The sequence below is a fragment of the Rattus norvegicus genome, chromosome 1 (genome assembly GCF_021556685.1).
Source record: "Rattus norvegicus strain SHRSP/BbbUtx chromosome 1, alternate assembly SHRSP_T2T, whole genome shotgun sequence".
NCBI lineage: Eukaryota > Metazoa > Chordata > Mammalia > Rodentia > Muridae > Rattus > Rattus norvegicus.
In genome coordinates, this window is record NC_141534.1 from 20,634,034 (window position 1) to 20,652,032 (window position 17,999).

The 17,999-nt window shown below is 42.4% G+C and overlaps 1 protein-coding gene and 1 pseudogene across 8 annotated transcripts in view; one reads left to right on the forward strand and one right to left on the reverse strand.

Moving 5' to 3' along the window:
- Positions 1–10,816, forward strand: part of Tmem200a (transmembrane protein 200A) — an 80,926-nt gene extending 70,110 nt beyond the window's left edge. For 7 of the 8 annotated variants that reach the window (NM_001443797.1, NM_001443796.1, NM_001443800.1 and 4 more), the window contains 1 exon segment: positions 7,646–10,816. In NM_001443797.1, the coding sequence (NP_001430726.1) occupies positions 7,646–9,119 (1,474 nt within the window). In that variant the 3' untranslated portion in view covers positions 9,120–10,816. 8 annotated transcript variants of the gene reach the window in all.
- Hmgb2-ps6 (high mobility group box 2, pseudogene 6) lies at positions 15,060–16,159 on the reverse strand (annotated as a pseudogene).

Sequence of the window (17,999 nt, forward strand, 5' to 3'; positions counted from 1 at the left end):
CAGGCCGAGCACGTTCTGGAATATGCTTTCAGAGCGCTAATCCACACCAGTGTTCAGAATTCTCATGCCGCTGGACATCTGTTTCTTCCTATTGTGGTTCTTTCCTGATTGATCTACCATCCCGAGCAGACCTCACATGAATTTATACCTCACATGTGCTTCTGCAAGCATGAACACACATTAGACTCAGTCACGACCGACCAGACTTCCAGAATTGAGAGACTTTAGACGTTTATCAAACCAAATATTCTTTTTAATGAGCCTGGTGGTGCAGCGTTTTATTTCTTGCCTTTCTTTCTTGTGGTTTCCCATGCTAGCAGAGGGCCTCGGAGAGAGGAGGGAACTGATCCAGTGACTCACATGAATGAAATACGGGTAACAACAGGAGCACAAAGTTAGTACAGTGCAGCCCCCCATGGAGAGATAGAAGTCTGGGAAAGGAGTCAAATTAAATGTTTAAACTGAAGTGTTCTAAGATGGCAACATTGTAGAGTGCTCTTCCCCAGCCTCTGAAGAAATCAGGGAAGGCTTTTAGGGTGTGGCGGCAGTTAACGGAGGATTGACACATCAGCAAGAGCTTTCTATGTGCACAGAATCTGATTCATCCTTCCCTGCAGCCCTTACCATAAGGCTTTCTCATCTTCTCACTTGAAGTATGCCTATTATTTCGATATAATTGACACTGTTCTATTCATATATTTGGATTTTTATCCTTGTTTAGGGCTTAAAAACTGTCAGATTGCAAGATTATCTGCCCAAGGGAAGTAAAAATTAATCTATGCCTTCAGGACCAAACAAAGCATTACATAAAACCCCATGTGGTATTCACAAATGTGACAGATGGAAATATTTTCTGTTCAAGCTACAACAGTTTTAGGACTTTCTTCCCAGTAGAGACATTTAAAACTTTGAGGTTTTTTATTTTTATTTTTAAATTTATATCATTATCAGATCAAAAGAGAAAGTTCCTAGGGGTACCTAGCAGTTCAGTCAAACTAAGTAGAAAACATAAGAGAACAGAATGGAAGGCCTCTTTCCACGTGTGTTAGTGGGTTTGCATGTGGATGTTGGAGGAAGAGACTGAGTGGCTCGTGTCCTTCCTGTATCACTTGATAGCCACGAGCATCCTCAGCACCTACATGCTAGAACTTACTCCTGCAAGTCACCTTCTGATATGTACATACACACTGTAATATTATGTGCACACACATGCACACACACACACACACACACGCATGCATGCACCTATGTATGCATGCAGCCATGCACGCATGTACACATACACTATAAGTAAATCAATATATAGTTTGGTTAATTGTTCAAGTGTGATTATTGGTGGTCTGTAAGGAGTCAAGAAGCCTGGGGTCATCTGCCTCAAGAAATATGAACCCACTTGTTGCAAGGAAGAGATGAGTTTGTATGAGAGCTCGCTTCTCTTTTTAACTCTGTTTCTTCAGATTTAGAGAATTATATTAAATCTATAATGTGAGGAATGATAAGGTGGGAAAGCCCAGCGTGTTGACATGGTAGATGCAGTTGGACAGTTCTGTAGGCACCGCCATGCTGCCACTGGAATACTAGGGTGAAAACAGACAGGGATGAGGACAAAGGAGCTGGAGGACACTAGACTTAACGATGATATAATATGAAAATCTGCAAAATGTTAATTCTGCACCAACAGGTTTTCATATTCTGGAGACCTCTGCTGGTCTTATTACTCGATATAGGGTAACGCTCTATAGTCAAATGAAACAGTGAACCACGAACAGAGCAGTCTTTAATGAATTGCCAGACCGACTCTCAAGTCACTAGATGTAAAATGTAACCCATTGTGACCAGGCACACCTTGGGCTCACAGACAATGCAGCATAGAGAGAATGTGCTGGAAAAATCTATACAGGTTGTGTGTCAGCAATGTTTCTACAAACCCACTAGCCTGACAAACGACCATGCAGGCCTGAGCTGTGGAACAATGGCCTGGAACAAATACTCTCCAAGGACTAAACGCCATGATGCCCTGGAACACAGAAATCTCCAGAAGGCCTCGTAGCAGATCCATAATGAGCTCAGAAAACACCCTGCCGGGACCCAGTGGGAGACATATTCTTCAGGAACAGAAGGCATTAGAAGCCTGTCTTCCCCAAAGTAGAAATATGTTCCCACCACACATCCCAGCTCTTCAAATCTGGATGTTCTCAACAATAACGGTCACACTCTCCACTTGCTATGTCTCCTGACAGGAAGGTGACTTCAACTGTTAAAACAAAGCCATTGCTACCGAAGTCACTAATTTCCCAGCATGCAGGTTGTCAGCAGAGATGTCCCCCCTTCAGAGTTGAACTACTTATGACCACAGACTGCTTTCCACCCCTCACCACAGAACACTTACTGAGGCTCCCCTGAGCAGCATGGCTACCATGGTTTGTGGAGCAACATTGGAAAGAGAGACGCTTGTGACAATCAGGATCATTTTCACTGGTATTAGGCCTGGGAAATCCAGAACGTATTGGTGACAGTCCCGAAGGTCTGGAAGAAAGGCCAGAGAGCAATGGTCCTTTGAATTCAAATATCTTCAGTTACCGTCACGAAGCTTGGAGAAGACTCAAATCCACAAGCCCCACAGGTGCATCCATCCTGCCAAGGCCATCGAGGGCTCCACAGTCACCTATCTACTGAAATAAGCCATCTTTCCTAGAGTGAATTCACCATCCGCATTAGCACCAAAATGTGCCACGCTACAGTTGCCTATTAAGCCTCTTGTGAAATTCCCTAACCTATGGCATTTTTAGAGCATCATTTTGGCTGGTGAATTTTACTCTCCCAAGCCATGAGTAAAAAAGGTCAATCAGGATTTCTCTGAGAAATGAAATGGTAAGGTATGGAGAAGGGCTTTGTCGAGGAATGACAAGACAGGACTCCCTACCACTCATAAAAAGAGTCTCCGATCTTGAAAACACAAACTCCTTTAGCACTGAGGGACACAGTTCAGGAGTCTGTTAGAGGAACTGCGCAGGCAATGTCTACATGGTAAGCATACTAAAAGCCAGGATGGGGAAGCTATGGTGACATAGGAGACTAGTTCTGATTTCTTCATGCCCTCTGTCCTTTTCTAATAAGGAGTTAGTGACAGCAACTCCACGAATTGAGAGAACATAGACTTTTAATTCCCAGTTTTCACAATGAATCTCAATCAGTTTTTCTCATCTGAATTCTCCGTCTATGAACTACTTAACTGAAGATTCGTTTGACTGTCAAAATCATATATTAATCAAATATTCATCCCAAGGAAGGAGAACCTTAGGGAGGACATTAAATCATCAGGATGGATCGACCACTCTTAGCTGGAATTCGTGCCCTTCTGTCTAAGCCTCTTTGGTATTATTCCAGTAACGAGTCTGGATAATTTATAGAGAGAATGAGTTGCTTACATTTCTAGAGCTGAGACGTTCAAGGTAAAGGGCTGTGTCTGTTAAAGCCATGTGGGGGAAAAGCAAGATGGTACCGGCGTAGTCTTTGGCAGCTGCTTTGAATAGGAATAGCTCCCATTGGCTGAAATATTTGAATGCTCAGTCATTACTGAGTGGCACTATTTGAGATTAGGAGGTGTGGCTTTGTTGGAGTGGGTGTGGCCTTGATGGAGATAAAGTGGGATTTCAGAAACCCAAGTCAGGTCAAGTGGCTTTTCTCTTCCTGCTGCTTGCAGATCTGAACTGGGCTACTTACCTTGCACTATGTCTGCCTTCCTGCTGCTCTGTTTCCCACCAAGATGATAATGGGCTAAATCTCTGAGTCGCTAAATCTTAAGCACGGCACTAGGAAGGTGGAGAAAGTAAAGGCCATGCTCCTGTTCTGCTGGCTTCCTCTCCACCTCTTCTGAAGTGATGTTAACCTGATTTCTCGCTATGATAAATGTGAAAAAAAAATGCTGTCTCTTGTATGCACCCCGGAGCAAGGCTCTTCCTGATTGAAACTTCTGGAATGACCTCCAGCTGGTTCCTGCTTGGGCTATTAGCTCTTCCATTAGGTTTCAAGCTCCAGGAAGCAGTGACTGAATTTACTTTTTTGCTTTTCCCTTGGGCTCTAGTTTGGATCTCGGAGTGGTGATACAGAGTCGGACAGTGTGGGATTGCTTTGAATCAAGTTAAGGGGGAAAACTGTCACCAAACCTTGCTTTGCTGGTTCTAGGGCTTGGCAGGTTGACTTTGGATTGACTTTGGTTTTCATAAAATCCCTACCACAATCAACAAGTCTCTGTCTCTCTGTCTCTGTCCCTCTCTGTCTGTCTCTGTCTCTGTCTCTCTCTCTCCCTCCCTCTCTTCTCTCTGAACTTGGCTTTCTATGCAATGGCTCCTCTCTCTACCTCCGAGCCTAGCATGCTTAACTTGCTTGCTCACATGGAAGCCCAGTTCTTCCTCCTCCCCCACAGTTTTCTGTGGTCATATCTCTTTCTTAAATACTTTTCTCTCTTCCAGTGCCATTTCCCAGCCAACCTCAGGAAGTAAAAAAAAAAAAAAAAAATACTTTAACACGTCGTAAAGGCCCCGACATCTGTTTGAAACGTGGCTCACTATGGTTGCTTTAAAATCAAAGGAAAACCGCAGGCCCTTGTTTCTGTTTCATTCTCAAATCCACCTATTCCAAAAGATTTCTGTCTCTTTCCTTAGCTTACCCTATGGGAAGAGCTAGGCTAGACACCTGCGGGGTAAACTGTTTCCTTCGAACATTTGGAACTACGCTTCATTTTACCCAAGGTTTGAGACAGGTTCTAAGCTGAGTAATATACTTTGATGACTCTCGTGATTAGTCTCTCAATATTAAGCTACCTTTACGCTAGTCTAGAATTCCATAGCAAGAAGGGTCTCCTTGCCAGCTCACTAAAATGGTCCACACAGTCCTCAACCCTGTTATTTTAAGATCAATTCAGAAGTCATAAGCAGGAATTCAAAAGGAGATCTATCTCTCTCCCTCCCCCCACCCCCAGGATGGAATTGGCAACCTTTCAGAAACTTCTCAAAGACCCTAGAGAATCTTAAAATATCCGTTGTTTCTCTACCAACTAAAGTTGACCATTTGAGTGTTGTTCATTATAAAATGAGGCAGAAATGTTCCCAACTTACAGTGTTACTTTTGGCTTCCATGTACTTTTTTTTTTTTTTTTTTGCTTACGTGTTTAACATGAAAATTGGTGTAGTAGTCATAAACCAGTTAGTGAATCCTGGGGAAAGGCTCACTCTTTAGTCATCATTTCAGTGTGCAAGGTACTACGGTGAATAAGGAAAGTGTTGATTAAAATTTGACCATGAGGCATGACTCTCTCTCTCTCTCTCTCTCTCTCTCTCTCTCTCTCTCTCTCTCTCTCTGTGTGTGTGTGTGTGTGTGTGTATGTGTGTGTGTGTGTGTGTGTGTGTGTGTGTCCAGTGCCCTAGAAAGTTTGTTCAAATGTTCTGAAGAATGAGGCTTCTGTGAATGTGAGAGCTGAGTCAGTTAGAGAAGGACTTTATAAACTATGTGGAACAAGAACTTTGATGATTAGCCAGAAGTCAGCATGAGAAGGCAGGTGCTGACAAGAGTTAGGAGAACTGGACAGTGCAGCTGAAACATTATTATGCTGTTATTTTTCAAGACAGGGTCTCTGTGTCTAGTCCGATCTGTCCTGGAACTCATTCTATAGACCAGTTTGGCCATGAACACAGAGTTTTGCCTACCTCTGTCTCCTGAGCAATCAGGTCAAAAGTGTGCACCACCACCATCGCTTCTCGGCCTTTTGGCTAAGATCAAGTGTAAAAGTGTGCACCACCACCCACCTAGCTGAAACATTTCTAATGCTCTCAGAAACAGCATGGCATAGGCTATAAATGAGAAATGGGAAATTTTGGGCACCTTAAAGGGATCAGAGAGATTAAAGCCATAGGATCCGAAATTCCAGATTAATCTGCAGGCATTGAGGTCTGTTTTATCTGCTATTATGCTCCTTCAGAGGTATGTCACAGAATCATCTGACATCTCCATGTATACTGGTTGGTACAGAAAGAGGACCCCAAATGCTGGAGAGAAGTTGGAAGGTCACTCAGCAGTAGTTCCTAAGTGCTGCACATATCTGGGAAGAATAGGGCTGTAATAGGTGGAACTGAGACCCCATGTGTCATGACATTTCTATGATTTAGAACATTGTCGAAAGGGAGTGTAGACCTCGGGCAGTGGGAGCGTGGGGTGGTGGCAGGTGGATCACTACATAGGCCCAAGCCTGAGGGACTGGCTCTACTAAAAAGCCAGGTGTGACCCTGAGAACAGTAGTGCCTGGAGATGGGGACCAACTTTGCCAGCTGTGTGCTGTTGTGTGTGGGCTCCCTGTGAGGCAGTGTGTGAAACTCAGGGTGTGATCAAATGCAGCCTGAGGACTCATCAGCCAAAAAGGCCACTGTGGAAGATGTGGGAATAGATATGGATGCCAAGGGAGAGTCAAGACAAGCATCCAAGGAAGGGACGCTAGGGACCAACAATTTACTTTGAGCTGAAGGAAGAAGAGCCAAAATTGAAAATAGGGAGGTCATGTAGAAGCAGGAAGAATTAAAAAGGGAAGCAGCCGGTGGTGTCCAGAGAACCAGACAAGTAAGGAGGAAAACTTAGAGAGCAACTTAATGTGACAAGAATTGTTCCTACCCGGGAACCTAAGGTAACTTTCACCATGGACGCTGGAATACATTCTTTTGGTAAGTCTGCAGAGTTTCTTTGGCCTGTTTAGTATTCTGTGTTTTGTGTGTGTGTGTGTGTGTGTGTGTGTGTGTGTGTGTGTGTGTGTGTGTGTGTGTCTATGTATGGTGTGTGTGTGTCTCTGTGTGTGTCTGTCTATGTGTGTGGTGTGTATGTGTGTGTCTCTGTGTCTGTCTATGTGTGTGGTGTGTGTGTGTGTGTGTCTCTGTGTGTGTCTGTCTATGTGTGTGGTGTGTGTGTGTATGTGTGTGTGTTTGTGTATGTGTATGTGTATGTGTGTATGTGTGGCCAGAGGTCAAAATCTAGTGTTGTTTCTTAGGATGCCATCCTTGTTCTTCAGGATCCCATCCACCTTGCTTTTGTCTATCGCTAGCCTGGAACTGGTAGGTTCCACTAGGCTGGGAGTTCTGGGAGCCCAACAAATCCATCCTCCTGTCTCTGCCTTCCCAGTGCCCACCACACACACAGATCTAAAGGAATATTGAACTTAGCTCTTCACACTTGTGAGGGAGACACTACCAACTGACCACCTTTCTCCCTACCCAAGTCCCCATTTCTTTAAAATAACATTAACAATGATGAAAATTGTATGTCTAGGGAGTGAGTGGGGTGGGTGCTTGTGACCAAGGGACAGCTTAATATCTAGGTGTCAAGATTATTTAACCAAAAATCGCATTTCATTAATACTGAGAGACAGAGACGAGAGAGAGAGAGAGAGAGAGAGAGAGAGAGAGAGAGAGAGAGAGAGAGAGAACACTCCAGAAATTCACATTAGTCAATGAACATAACCTCTTCCCAAACAGTAAGAGTTTAAAGTTATTCTTCTGCTTACGTGGAACAATAGCAGCCAAACCCCTGTGTGAGGCAGTCCTCAGACTGAATTGCTCAGTCTCCTTGGGCTCACCTGTGGACCATCTGTTTCCTTTCTTTTCAGAGCCCAAGAGGAAGCTATGATAGCCACTGGTGGGGTCATCACCGGCCTGGCGGCCCTGAAGCGGCAGGACTCTGCCAGGTCCCAGCAACACATCAACCTCAGCCCGCTGCCTGCTACCCAGGACCAGAAACCTGTCAGACGGCGCCCGCGAGCTGACGTCGTGGTGGTCCGTGGGAAAATCCGACTTTATTCTCCATCTGGATTTTTCCTCATTCTGGGAGTACTGGTGTCCATCGTAGGAATCGCCATGGCAGTCCTTGGATATTGGCCCCAGAAGGAGCATTTCATCGACGCAGAGACCACTCTGTCCACCAATGAGACTCAGGTGGTTCGGAACCAGGGCGGTGTGGTGGTGCGATTCTTCGAGCAGCATCTACACTCCGATAAAATGAAGATGCTTGGCCCGTTCACCATGGGTATCGGCATCTTTATTTTCATCTGTGCCAATGCCATTCTTCATGAGAACCGCGACAAAGAAACCAAAATCATCCACATGAGGGATATCTATTCCACAGTCATCGACATCCACACGCTGAGACTCAAGGAGCAGAAGCAAGCGAACGGCCTGTACGCAGGTTTGCTGGGAGATGCCGAGGTGAAGCAGAACGGAAGCCCCTGCGCATCCAGGCTGGCTGCCACCACCCTGGCCTCCTTCTCAGGGATGCGGAACAGCTTTCGTGTGGACAGCTCTGTGGAGGAGGATGAGCTGATGTTGACTGAAAGTAAGAGCCCGAGGCACCTCATGCCCCCATTGCTTTCTGACAGTGCAGTCTCTGTCTTTGGCCTTTATCCACCTCCAGCCAAGACCACCGATGACAAGACCAGCAGCTCCAAGAAGTGTGACACCAAATCGATCGTGTCGTCATCCATCAGTGCTTTTACGCTCCCTGTGATCAAGCTTAACAACTGTGTCATTGATGAGCCCAGTATAGACAGCATCACCGAGGTCGCAGACAACCTCAAAAGTAGGTCCAGGAATCTTTCAATGGATTCCCTTGTGGTCCCACTGCCAAGCTCTGGCGAGCCCGCCAGCACATTACTCCCAAGGAACAATTCCGTTGGAGAGTCCCTATCGAGTCAGTACAAGTCCTCTGTACCCGGGACTGGACAGCTCTTGTCTCCTGGGGCTGCGAGAAGACAGTTTGGATCCAACACATCCTTACATTTGCTCTCTTCTCATTCCAAATCCCTAGACTTAGACCGAGGTCCTTCCACACTCACGGTGCAGGCAGAACAAAGGAAGCACCCGAGTTGGCCCCGATTGGATCGGAGTAACAGCAAAGGCTATATGAGACTAGAGAACAAAGAGGACCCAATGGATCGACTGCTCGTTCCTCAAACAGCAATCAAAAAAGACTTTACGAATAAAGAGAAACTCCTTATGATCTCAAGATCCCATAACAACTTGAGTTTTGAACATGATGAGTTTTTGAGTAACAACTTGAAGCGAGGAACTTCAGAGACAAGGTTTTAGTGTTTAAAAAAATAGACCGTGTTCCGTGGAGGTATATGCTACTTTAGCCAGTGTGCTCCTCCCTTTTAAAGCATTGGTCGGAAGCCTTTCAAAATCAAATTTCGGTGTGTTAGAAATAGCTGGTTAATTCTGTAATGAAGATGGCTGTATGTGTGGGTTCTTTTTCCCTACAAAACTGTAGATTATCACGTGAGATTTTTTTGTTTTCTCACTCTCTGAGAGCATGGTTTCTTTTGTTAACGTAGATGCAAAATACCTGCATTCATATTAAGAACTTGGCTTTACTTTCAAATTCTATCACCGATTATCATCTTCATAGAGTGACCAGTGGCCAGTACAGAAAGCGCAGAGTACCAAAGTGGGCAAGGAACGTTAAATTCAGGTCCAATACTCAATAGACATATTTATAAACGACGGTGAGTGCAGTCTTAAGATGCGATTTTCTCAATCGTTTTATACAGGATTGCTCACATTACTTAACAGGAGAACTCATTGCTGTTCTATCTGTCATGACTCATACTCTGAACTCTTTATGGGCAGTACATATATATGTATATTACACATCAGTTCTGCTAGGGTGATATTTTAATGAAAAAAAAAAAACCTGGTGGAGAAGTCCATGTTTTAGAGATAAATAGCAAAAGCTACTAGTTGTAACTTTAGAGCCTCAGAGCCAAACATTTTCTCTGCAACGTGGTGTGAAAAATTAGTGGGCCAACGTAGTTTGTAGGATTTCTGTCCTGACACGAGCAGAGAGAACACCGCCTAAGGAGAAAAGATAGTGTTATTTACATCTTACATCTAGCTACCTGCAGTTGTCCAGAATTCACTCACCCCATGTCCTTATTTTCTTCCAAAAATTTTTATTGTTATTACCTGGAAAATAATCAGCTAACCTCAGCACTTCTTCATATTTCCACAAACCACCAGCTTGGTGGTGAAAGAGAGTTTAGCACCTGACAAGCTGCCTTGTGATTTACCCCGTGCTGGAAAGCCTTCTGCTAACTCCAAAGACTCTCTCCTGCTTGGACAAGTTTTGAGGGTTGTGGTTCTCAAAAAAATTAAGTTGTCGAAGATATTAAATACTAAAGTGAATGTTTCCATTAGACATCTCTCTCATTTCCGTGAAGGTAGCATGGTTTTAAGAACCATTTAATGGGGTCCTAGAAGAGTGTCCCCACAGTGAAGAGCATTTGTGCTCTTGGAGTGAACCCTGATTTTGTTCTAGCACCCACATGGTGGCTCACACCATGTGACTGTAACTCCAGTTTCAGAGGCTCTAACACTCTATCTGGCCTCTGAGCACCAGGCATGCAGATGGTGCATTATAGGAACTTATACACATAAAATAAAATCTTTATTTACAAAAGTCTAATGGAATACTCAGGAAATTTTGCTGGTTTTTTCCCAAAGCCTAAATAATTGTGAACATTCCTATTGCGGTCACTAGAAAGAGCAGAAAAGACACACTGGTAAGAGAAAGCATCCCCGAATCCCAAACCTGTGTTTACACAGACATCTTCCTTCTGGAGAGGCACCCTGCCTCCTAGAAGCTTAAGCCCGTGTGTTATAATAGACTGAGCTCAATATTTTACTATAAAAAACATTTAGTAAATGTCTGTTACTCATAGAAATGTGTGTTCTTCATACCTTTGCTATCATTTTTTAAAATAAAATATACATTTCTGTTTAAAATACTGATTTGCCAACTTTCTGCCATACCCTACTCTACTGATGGCATTTAATACCATGGTGCCCTGGCTTTTTAGTATTGCTTTTGTGGGTTTAAAGAGACACCCAGCCACTCTTCTTAGTAGGTCATTTCCATACTTCGTTATCTTGAGATGGTTTTCTTTGACTTCCAAGGAAAACAATCAACCCCCACGTACAGCACAGAAAATTTAACAGCACTCCAGTTCTCAACATACCTGGAATGACACACAACTTACAAGTCTCCTCCCACAAAGTGGTCCAGAAATATGTAGAGGATTGAGCAGTGTGGCTCTCAGAAGATCTAAATAAAACAACTGGGAGCTAAAAGCAGCAGTTTGTACCCAACTATTTCTTCATTACCAAACTAATCAACTTTATTAAGTGATAAATAGTCTTCACATTTAAATTAATCAGACTCATATGTCACTATCAGTGTGAGAAAGCTTGCCTACCATATTAATTTGGCATCATTCTAACCTGGAAGACTACTCACTTCATATTTTGAATGTGAAGTTTATGTGTGTGAAGCTCTTATGAATGCTGAAAATTATTTAGAGCTGTAATCTGTCCCTAGGAGAAACCCCAGGAATGTGGACCATGCTTAGCTGCTTCCAGCCTAGGTAGTTTCTAATGCCTGTAGCTTAACTGTCTAGTTGAAACAATAGAAATTTATTTTCTTGACATTTCAGAAGTTAGTAGGCCAAGAACAAGGTTAGGTTAGAATAAGTTCTGTCCACTTGTGTTATTGGGCTATTTTCATATTTTCTCAACTCAAGATCATTTTTCATGTTGAATTTCATTGACTCTTCAGGATTGGTTTCTCCTGGGACCTGTCAGCCAAGGCTTGTGAATGGTGACCTTACCACCATGTCCTTATATGTCCTTTTCTCTGCATATACGTATCCCTGTTGACTCTTTTTTATAGGACACCAGCTAAGTTGGCTGAGAGCTCTACCCCACAGGCCTCATTTAACTTCAATTCTTTCTTTAAATAGTCTCTCTGCAAATATAGTTATCTGAGCTGCAAGGTATTGGAGATGCAGTTCAGCCATAACATGCTGTGTAGAATGTTAACTGAATGGCCTTAGCCTAAAGTAGATGAGAAACACAGGATATGCCCTCAGTAGCTTTGGTACCCTGGATGGATAGCCTTGACAGTGATACTTCTCACAATGTCAGTTGATGTAAGGTGAGTCAGAACATAAACTATCAGGTTCTTTCTAATTTAAAGGTTTCGGGCGCTCTTGGACGAGGATCAAATTGTGTTTATGTATGTAGCACTTTGCTCATCAAATCAGGAAGGACAGATGGACACTGTGGTAGAGCTAAGTAGCCACAGGTTGCAGCCAGGCTTCGAGAGCATAACCTTGGCAAGGTCATGTTCTTACTGGGAATGGGGAGTGGTCTGTCAGACACGCTGATGTGAACTCATCAGTCTGGGCCAGATGCTAGTCCTGTTCCCAGGATTCTGTAATTTATGTGAGATGACCTTTCTAGAGAGTCCAGAGTGGTGTCGTGACAAACACATAGTAAGAATTAATATCTAAATGTTGTCACCACACAGAAGTGTTATTGGAAAGCATTTCCATCCTTCATTCCCTTCCTGTCTATCATCCACTCTCGGATGAATAAGCATGCCCCAGGCAAGTCCGTGCCCCAACCCTAGAACAGATCAATGTTAACTTACTTGGCAAAATGGGCAGGCGGTATTGATGAGATTAGAGATCTTGCAATGGGGAGATCATCTTGGATCACTCAGGGAAATAACAAAGGTTCTTGTAAGAGAGAAACTGTAAGAAAATCACAAAGAAGGTAGTGATGTGGGCAAAGCCATTAAGGCTCCCGCTTTGAGGGTGGAAAGGGAGGCCATGTGCTAAGAACTGCAAGCTTTGGAGGCCATTAAGCTCAGGAAATAAGGACCTCAAAGGTTGCAGGAAGTCTCTGAAACTGACCGGACATATTAGGCTCCTCCCTTCCCCAAGCAAATATAAACTGTAAGGTCTGTGCAGAGACTCTCAGACCAGCTGAGCTACCTCCAAATGAAAGATTAGCCCTGTTGTTTTGAAAAGGCAGAGACTAGCAAACTCCCTAGAAGGAACAGAGACCCGCTGAGCTGCCTGACAGGGGCTCGGGCCAACTGAGCTACCTGTAGTGGACAGCCTGTGGAGCTGCCTGCGGATTGTGTAGTATGCTCTGCTTTTCCGGTTTTGTGAGCCATCACCCATGGTCTGGTGGGCTGTGGTGATGCAGGTGTCTTTGAATCATTTCTGCTCCTGTAAGTAGCCCTCCCCTGTATTCTTCAAAGCAGCCCGAGTGAAACTCATCGGTTCACCAAACTGGATTTTGGTGGTGTCCTTATTTCGGTCTGTGTCTCTTCCCTATATGAGATAAATAGACATTTATTTACTCATCAAACAAAACAAAACAAAACAAAATAAAAATGGATTCTGCCCTTAGTTGCTAGAGGAAGAAACTCGGTTGGTGTTTAACCTGATGAAAATGGTGTGGAGTTTGGATTTCTAGTGTTGAACAAGATCATGACTTTCAAATTTATTGTAGTTTGTTACAGCAGCCAGATAGATACAATAAATCCCCAACCAGAGGGGTTTCTTCAGCAGCTTTCAAAATCACCTATAATGAGATCTGTTCTATGACACTGCTTCTGGGGAGAAGTAAAAAAAAAAAAATACAGTTTGGTAAACCAATGAGTTTCACTCCAATTCCTTTTGAGAGTATGGGTGAGGGCTTACTCACAGGAGCAGAAATTGTTCAAAGACAGCTGCATCACCACAGCCTGCCTCAGCATGGGTGACAGCTCACAAAACAACCCGCAGGCAGCTCAACAGGTTGGAGGCTGTCCATTGCAGGTAGCCCTTCATCAAATAAGAATGTAAGGTCTGCTCAGAAACTCTCAAACCAGCCCCTTCCAGGCAGCTCGGCAGGTCTTTGTTTCTTCTATGCAGTTTGGCTGGTCTCTGCTTTTTGAAGATAGCTTGGAGGACCTCTCACTTTGAGGCAGCTCAGCTGGTCCAAGAATCTCTGGGTAGACCTTACAGTTTATGTATGCTTGGCCAGAGAGGAGCCCAATATGTCTGGTCAGTTTCAGGGACTTCCTGCAACCTTTGAGGTCATTTTTTCCCTGGGTTTAATGAGCTTCCCTGCAGAACGAAGTATTTCATCTTCCCTTAGTGAATTCTGTTGTCTAACCTTTCTAGCATCCCATGTCCTAAAGAGTATCCTTCCAAGATGGATGATTTAATCTTGGAGGAAATTGCTATAGAACAAGGTCTCAAATAGAATATCTGACCAAAATTTATTTTCATACTGATAATCTCTTTTTATATATTTAGCACTATAGTTTTAATGTAACTATGATTATTTCTAGAAAGAAGCAGAGCTTCTCTAAGACATGTAGTTTTGCTTTTTTGAGATAACAAATCATATAATCCAGTACAACCATGAGTTTGAAAAGCTTTCAAGCTCAAATATATGAAATATATCAAATTTTAAGTGTTTGGAGAAACAAAGCTAATTTTATCCGAAAAGAAAATTTTCATACAAATTGACTTAACACAAACCTAAGTTACTTGCTTTAGCAATTCAAATTTAACATTTATATACACCACAGAAACATGCCATGGATGGCTAAGAAAAAATACATTTGAAAAAGAAAAACACCTACCTGCCTACTAATACTTTGCTACAATACATTAAATGCTAGTGACTTTGCCAGCCCAGAGCTACATGTCAACTGACTACAATATCCAATTGCTGTAAGAAATAAGTCTCTTATCCTCTAGGGACTGGGTATAAAATGTAAGGTTACCCTGACTCTTACAGTGAGCCACTCTGCCATCGCTCCCTTCCCCTCACTCTAACACCATATTTCATACCTCTTAGCAAGGTTTCTGAGCACATAAGTGTGATATTGAATTATTAAAGAACCTTGCCTCTAATCTTCCATTAGATTAAAGCTCTTTGTTATTTGCATTCAAACTAAAATAAGTCATTGATTTCCCTCTCTCTACTATCTCTCCCAACAAGAAGCACAGGACAGAAACTTTACCTCCCGAGAGGGCCTGCAATTATTATGGTCTTAAGAGACTGTATGAGTTTCTAGACCTGCTATAACAAAATAGACCTCTATCAGAGACCAAGAGGCCTGTATACTCACAGCTTTGGAGGGCAGAAGCCTGAGGCCACATGTCAATCACTCTGTTTCTCTTCTTTTTTTTTTAATATACATTATTTTATTACAAATTTAAAAAAAAAACAAAAATGCAACATCCTAAAAAAAAATTCTTTTACTGGTAATACAAATTCCTATGAAGTTTTTTTTTTTTTTTGCTATCATAAGAAATTAAAGAAACCATTAAATATTTAGAAACATTCAACATCAAAAGCTTTAAATCTAACTGTACGTTGTAGCCCCTGAAAAAGCTACAAACTCTTTTTAAAAAGTATTTTCTCTACAAAGAATCTCATCAGCTATACAAAAATCTGTACAGTTTTTATACTGAAGCTAATGTTGAGCTGCACTTGAATTTCACATTCTTAGCAAAATAATTGCCTGAGCACATATACTCCACACTTTAGGAGAGATACTTATTCTTCATCCTCATCTTCCTCCTCTTCATCTTCATCATCTTCTTCCTCCTCCTCTTCCTCATCTTCTGGTTCATTCTTCTTCTTTGAGCCTGTTGGCCTACCAGGACCCTTCTTTCCTACTTCACTTTTGCCCTTGGCACGGTACGCAGCAATATCCTTTTCATACTCCTCCTTTAGTTTAGCTGCTTTCTGCTCATACGGTTGTTTATCTTTGGCAGATTGCTCAGACCACATCTCCCCCAGTTTCTTTGCAGTATCTCCAATAGACAGGCCGGGGTGTTCACTTTTGATCTTTGGGCGATGTTCAGAGCAAAACAGGAAGAAGGCAGACGGTGGTCTCTTGGGAGCATTTGGATCTTTTTTCTTTCCTTTCTTATCACCTTTGGGAGGAACATAGTTCTTCATCTCCCTGTCATAACGAGCTTTGTCGCTCTTGGCCAAATCCTCAAACTTCGACTTTTCCTTGGCAGACATGGTCTTCCATCTCTCCGAACATTTCTTCGAGAACTCGGCGAAGTTGACCGACGAGTCGGGATGCTTATTCTTGTGCTCCTCCCGGCAGGTCTGCACGAAGAAGGCATACGAGGACATCTTGCCCCGCGGCTTGTTGGGGTCCCCCTTGCCCATGATGACGGCGCAGCGTCTACCTGGTGCGAGCTCTTCCCTCAGACCTCCACAGAGAGACTTCCTTCCCCAAGCTCCGGCGAGAACTGGCTTCTCTGTTTCTCTTCTTAAAGCATCTCTTCCTGGCTTTCAGACGGCTGCCTTCTAGTGAGAATTCACGTTGTCCTCACAGGTCTTGTACATTCTTAGTGTCACTGTATACATCCAAATTTTCTTTTTCTAAGAACAACAGTCAGGGATGCATTAGGGCCCACCTCCCAAGATCCTCGTCCCAATGCAACCAAGTCATTAACTAACAGAACTCTCTCTAAATACAGCTGTATTCTTTGGTGGGAGGGGGTGAGTGGGTGGAGGGAACTGAGGTCTCAGCCCAGGAACTGGAGGTCAAAGCATGATTCAGTCCATAATGCTGTGTTCGAGAACAGCCCTTAAAATGACAGAACTAGGTCAACCCACCTTTAAATGGCAGGAGGGCAGATGCTCCTCATGCTTCAAACCAGGTAAGCTAATTTGCATTTGTCTATAAGCATTTACTCACTGTGTAAGGTGATAAAATAAAGAGATGACTGTAGGAAGTCTCTATAGACAGGAGCTTATTGTTCTTATACCTCTAACGTGCTTTACAGAAAGCTGCAAACTGCTGCACCATCTTTAGCTTGGAATATTTTTTTCTCTTCTCATTGGTCCACTGCAGAATTGTTTTACTGCAGAATTGGCTGGTTCTTTTTTTTTTTTTTAATCTTACCTTAATTGTGTTTAATAGTTTTGAAATGTATAATCTTTTAGGGCTTTCTCATTACCAGTACATATTTTATCCCTAGGTTCATGATGCATGTATAAAATACTAATTCATCAAACTTGTTTGCAGAACACTTGTCCATTTTACTTAACTGTAGTCAAAGCTATAGCATTTCTAGTACAATATACAGAATAATTTGCTACTGAAAGCATCTGAAATTCAGAAGCAATAAGATGCTTGAGTCAACACTCAGGGGAATATATAAGTTTATAGAAATATCAGGACCTATATCCATGACTTCTTATTCTTAATAGTAAAGGTTTATTTGATTTTTGCAGAACTCAGGACAGAGAAAAACATCTAAAATATTGGGAGGAAAGTAACATATCTTAGATAATAAGGGGTGCAGTAGAGACTGATCTTAGAGAAAGCACATAACTTGCAATTGAAAATTCTAGTATTTGTATTATCCTTTGATTTTCTGTATCTTAACATATTAGCTCCCTAACACTGCCATGAGGGTTATGCCCATAAGCTCTCTAAGACCATGACACTCTTTCAATGTGAAAGTTTTACAGAACTAAAAAACATTTCTATCCACATTAAACAAACCTCACGTGTAAAAGGAGGCAGGGTAAGGACTGTGCAGTCTGGAGATGGGAGAGAAGGAGAGAACACCATATGTTCTCCTTGCTTACTGAAAACCTATGTGAGACAAAAAGGCATTCCAACTATACTTTATTTTGGAATAAAACCAAGATCATAATTTTTTAATTATTGAGGTGTGAAAAAATATTTTTAGTTGGTTTAAAAGCACATTTTATCAGTGTTTCTTAGCCAGCTCACTGAGTCAGTCCTCCTAAGGGCTAAAGACTTGATCATTCATTTGAAATCGTCCAGGAACAAACCATCAATAACTGAATGCTGTTTGGAAAATTTTATAACAATAATAAAATCACTTCTTTTTATGAACTTAGATATTTTCTGTGGTGATTAGGAGTATTTTCCCTAAAGCTTTTTCAAATTCTAAAATATGTTTCCTTATGATATCATTTACTCTGTTAATAATCTGGAAAGCCAAATTAACTTTTCTCTCAATTCTTGACAAGTCAAGGGAATCTTTTAAAAATATGCTTGCATTTTATTTTTAGTTTGTTAGAGAAAATCAAGAATGTTGAATAAAACATATATGAGCA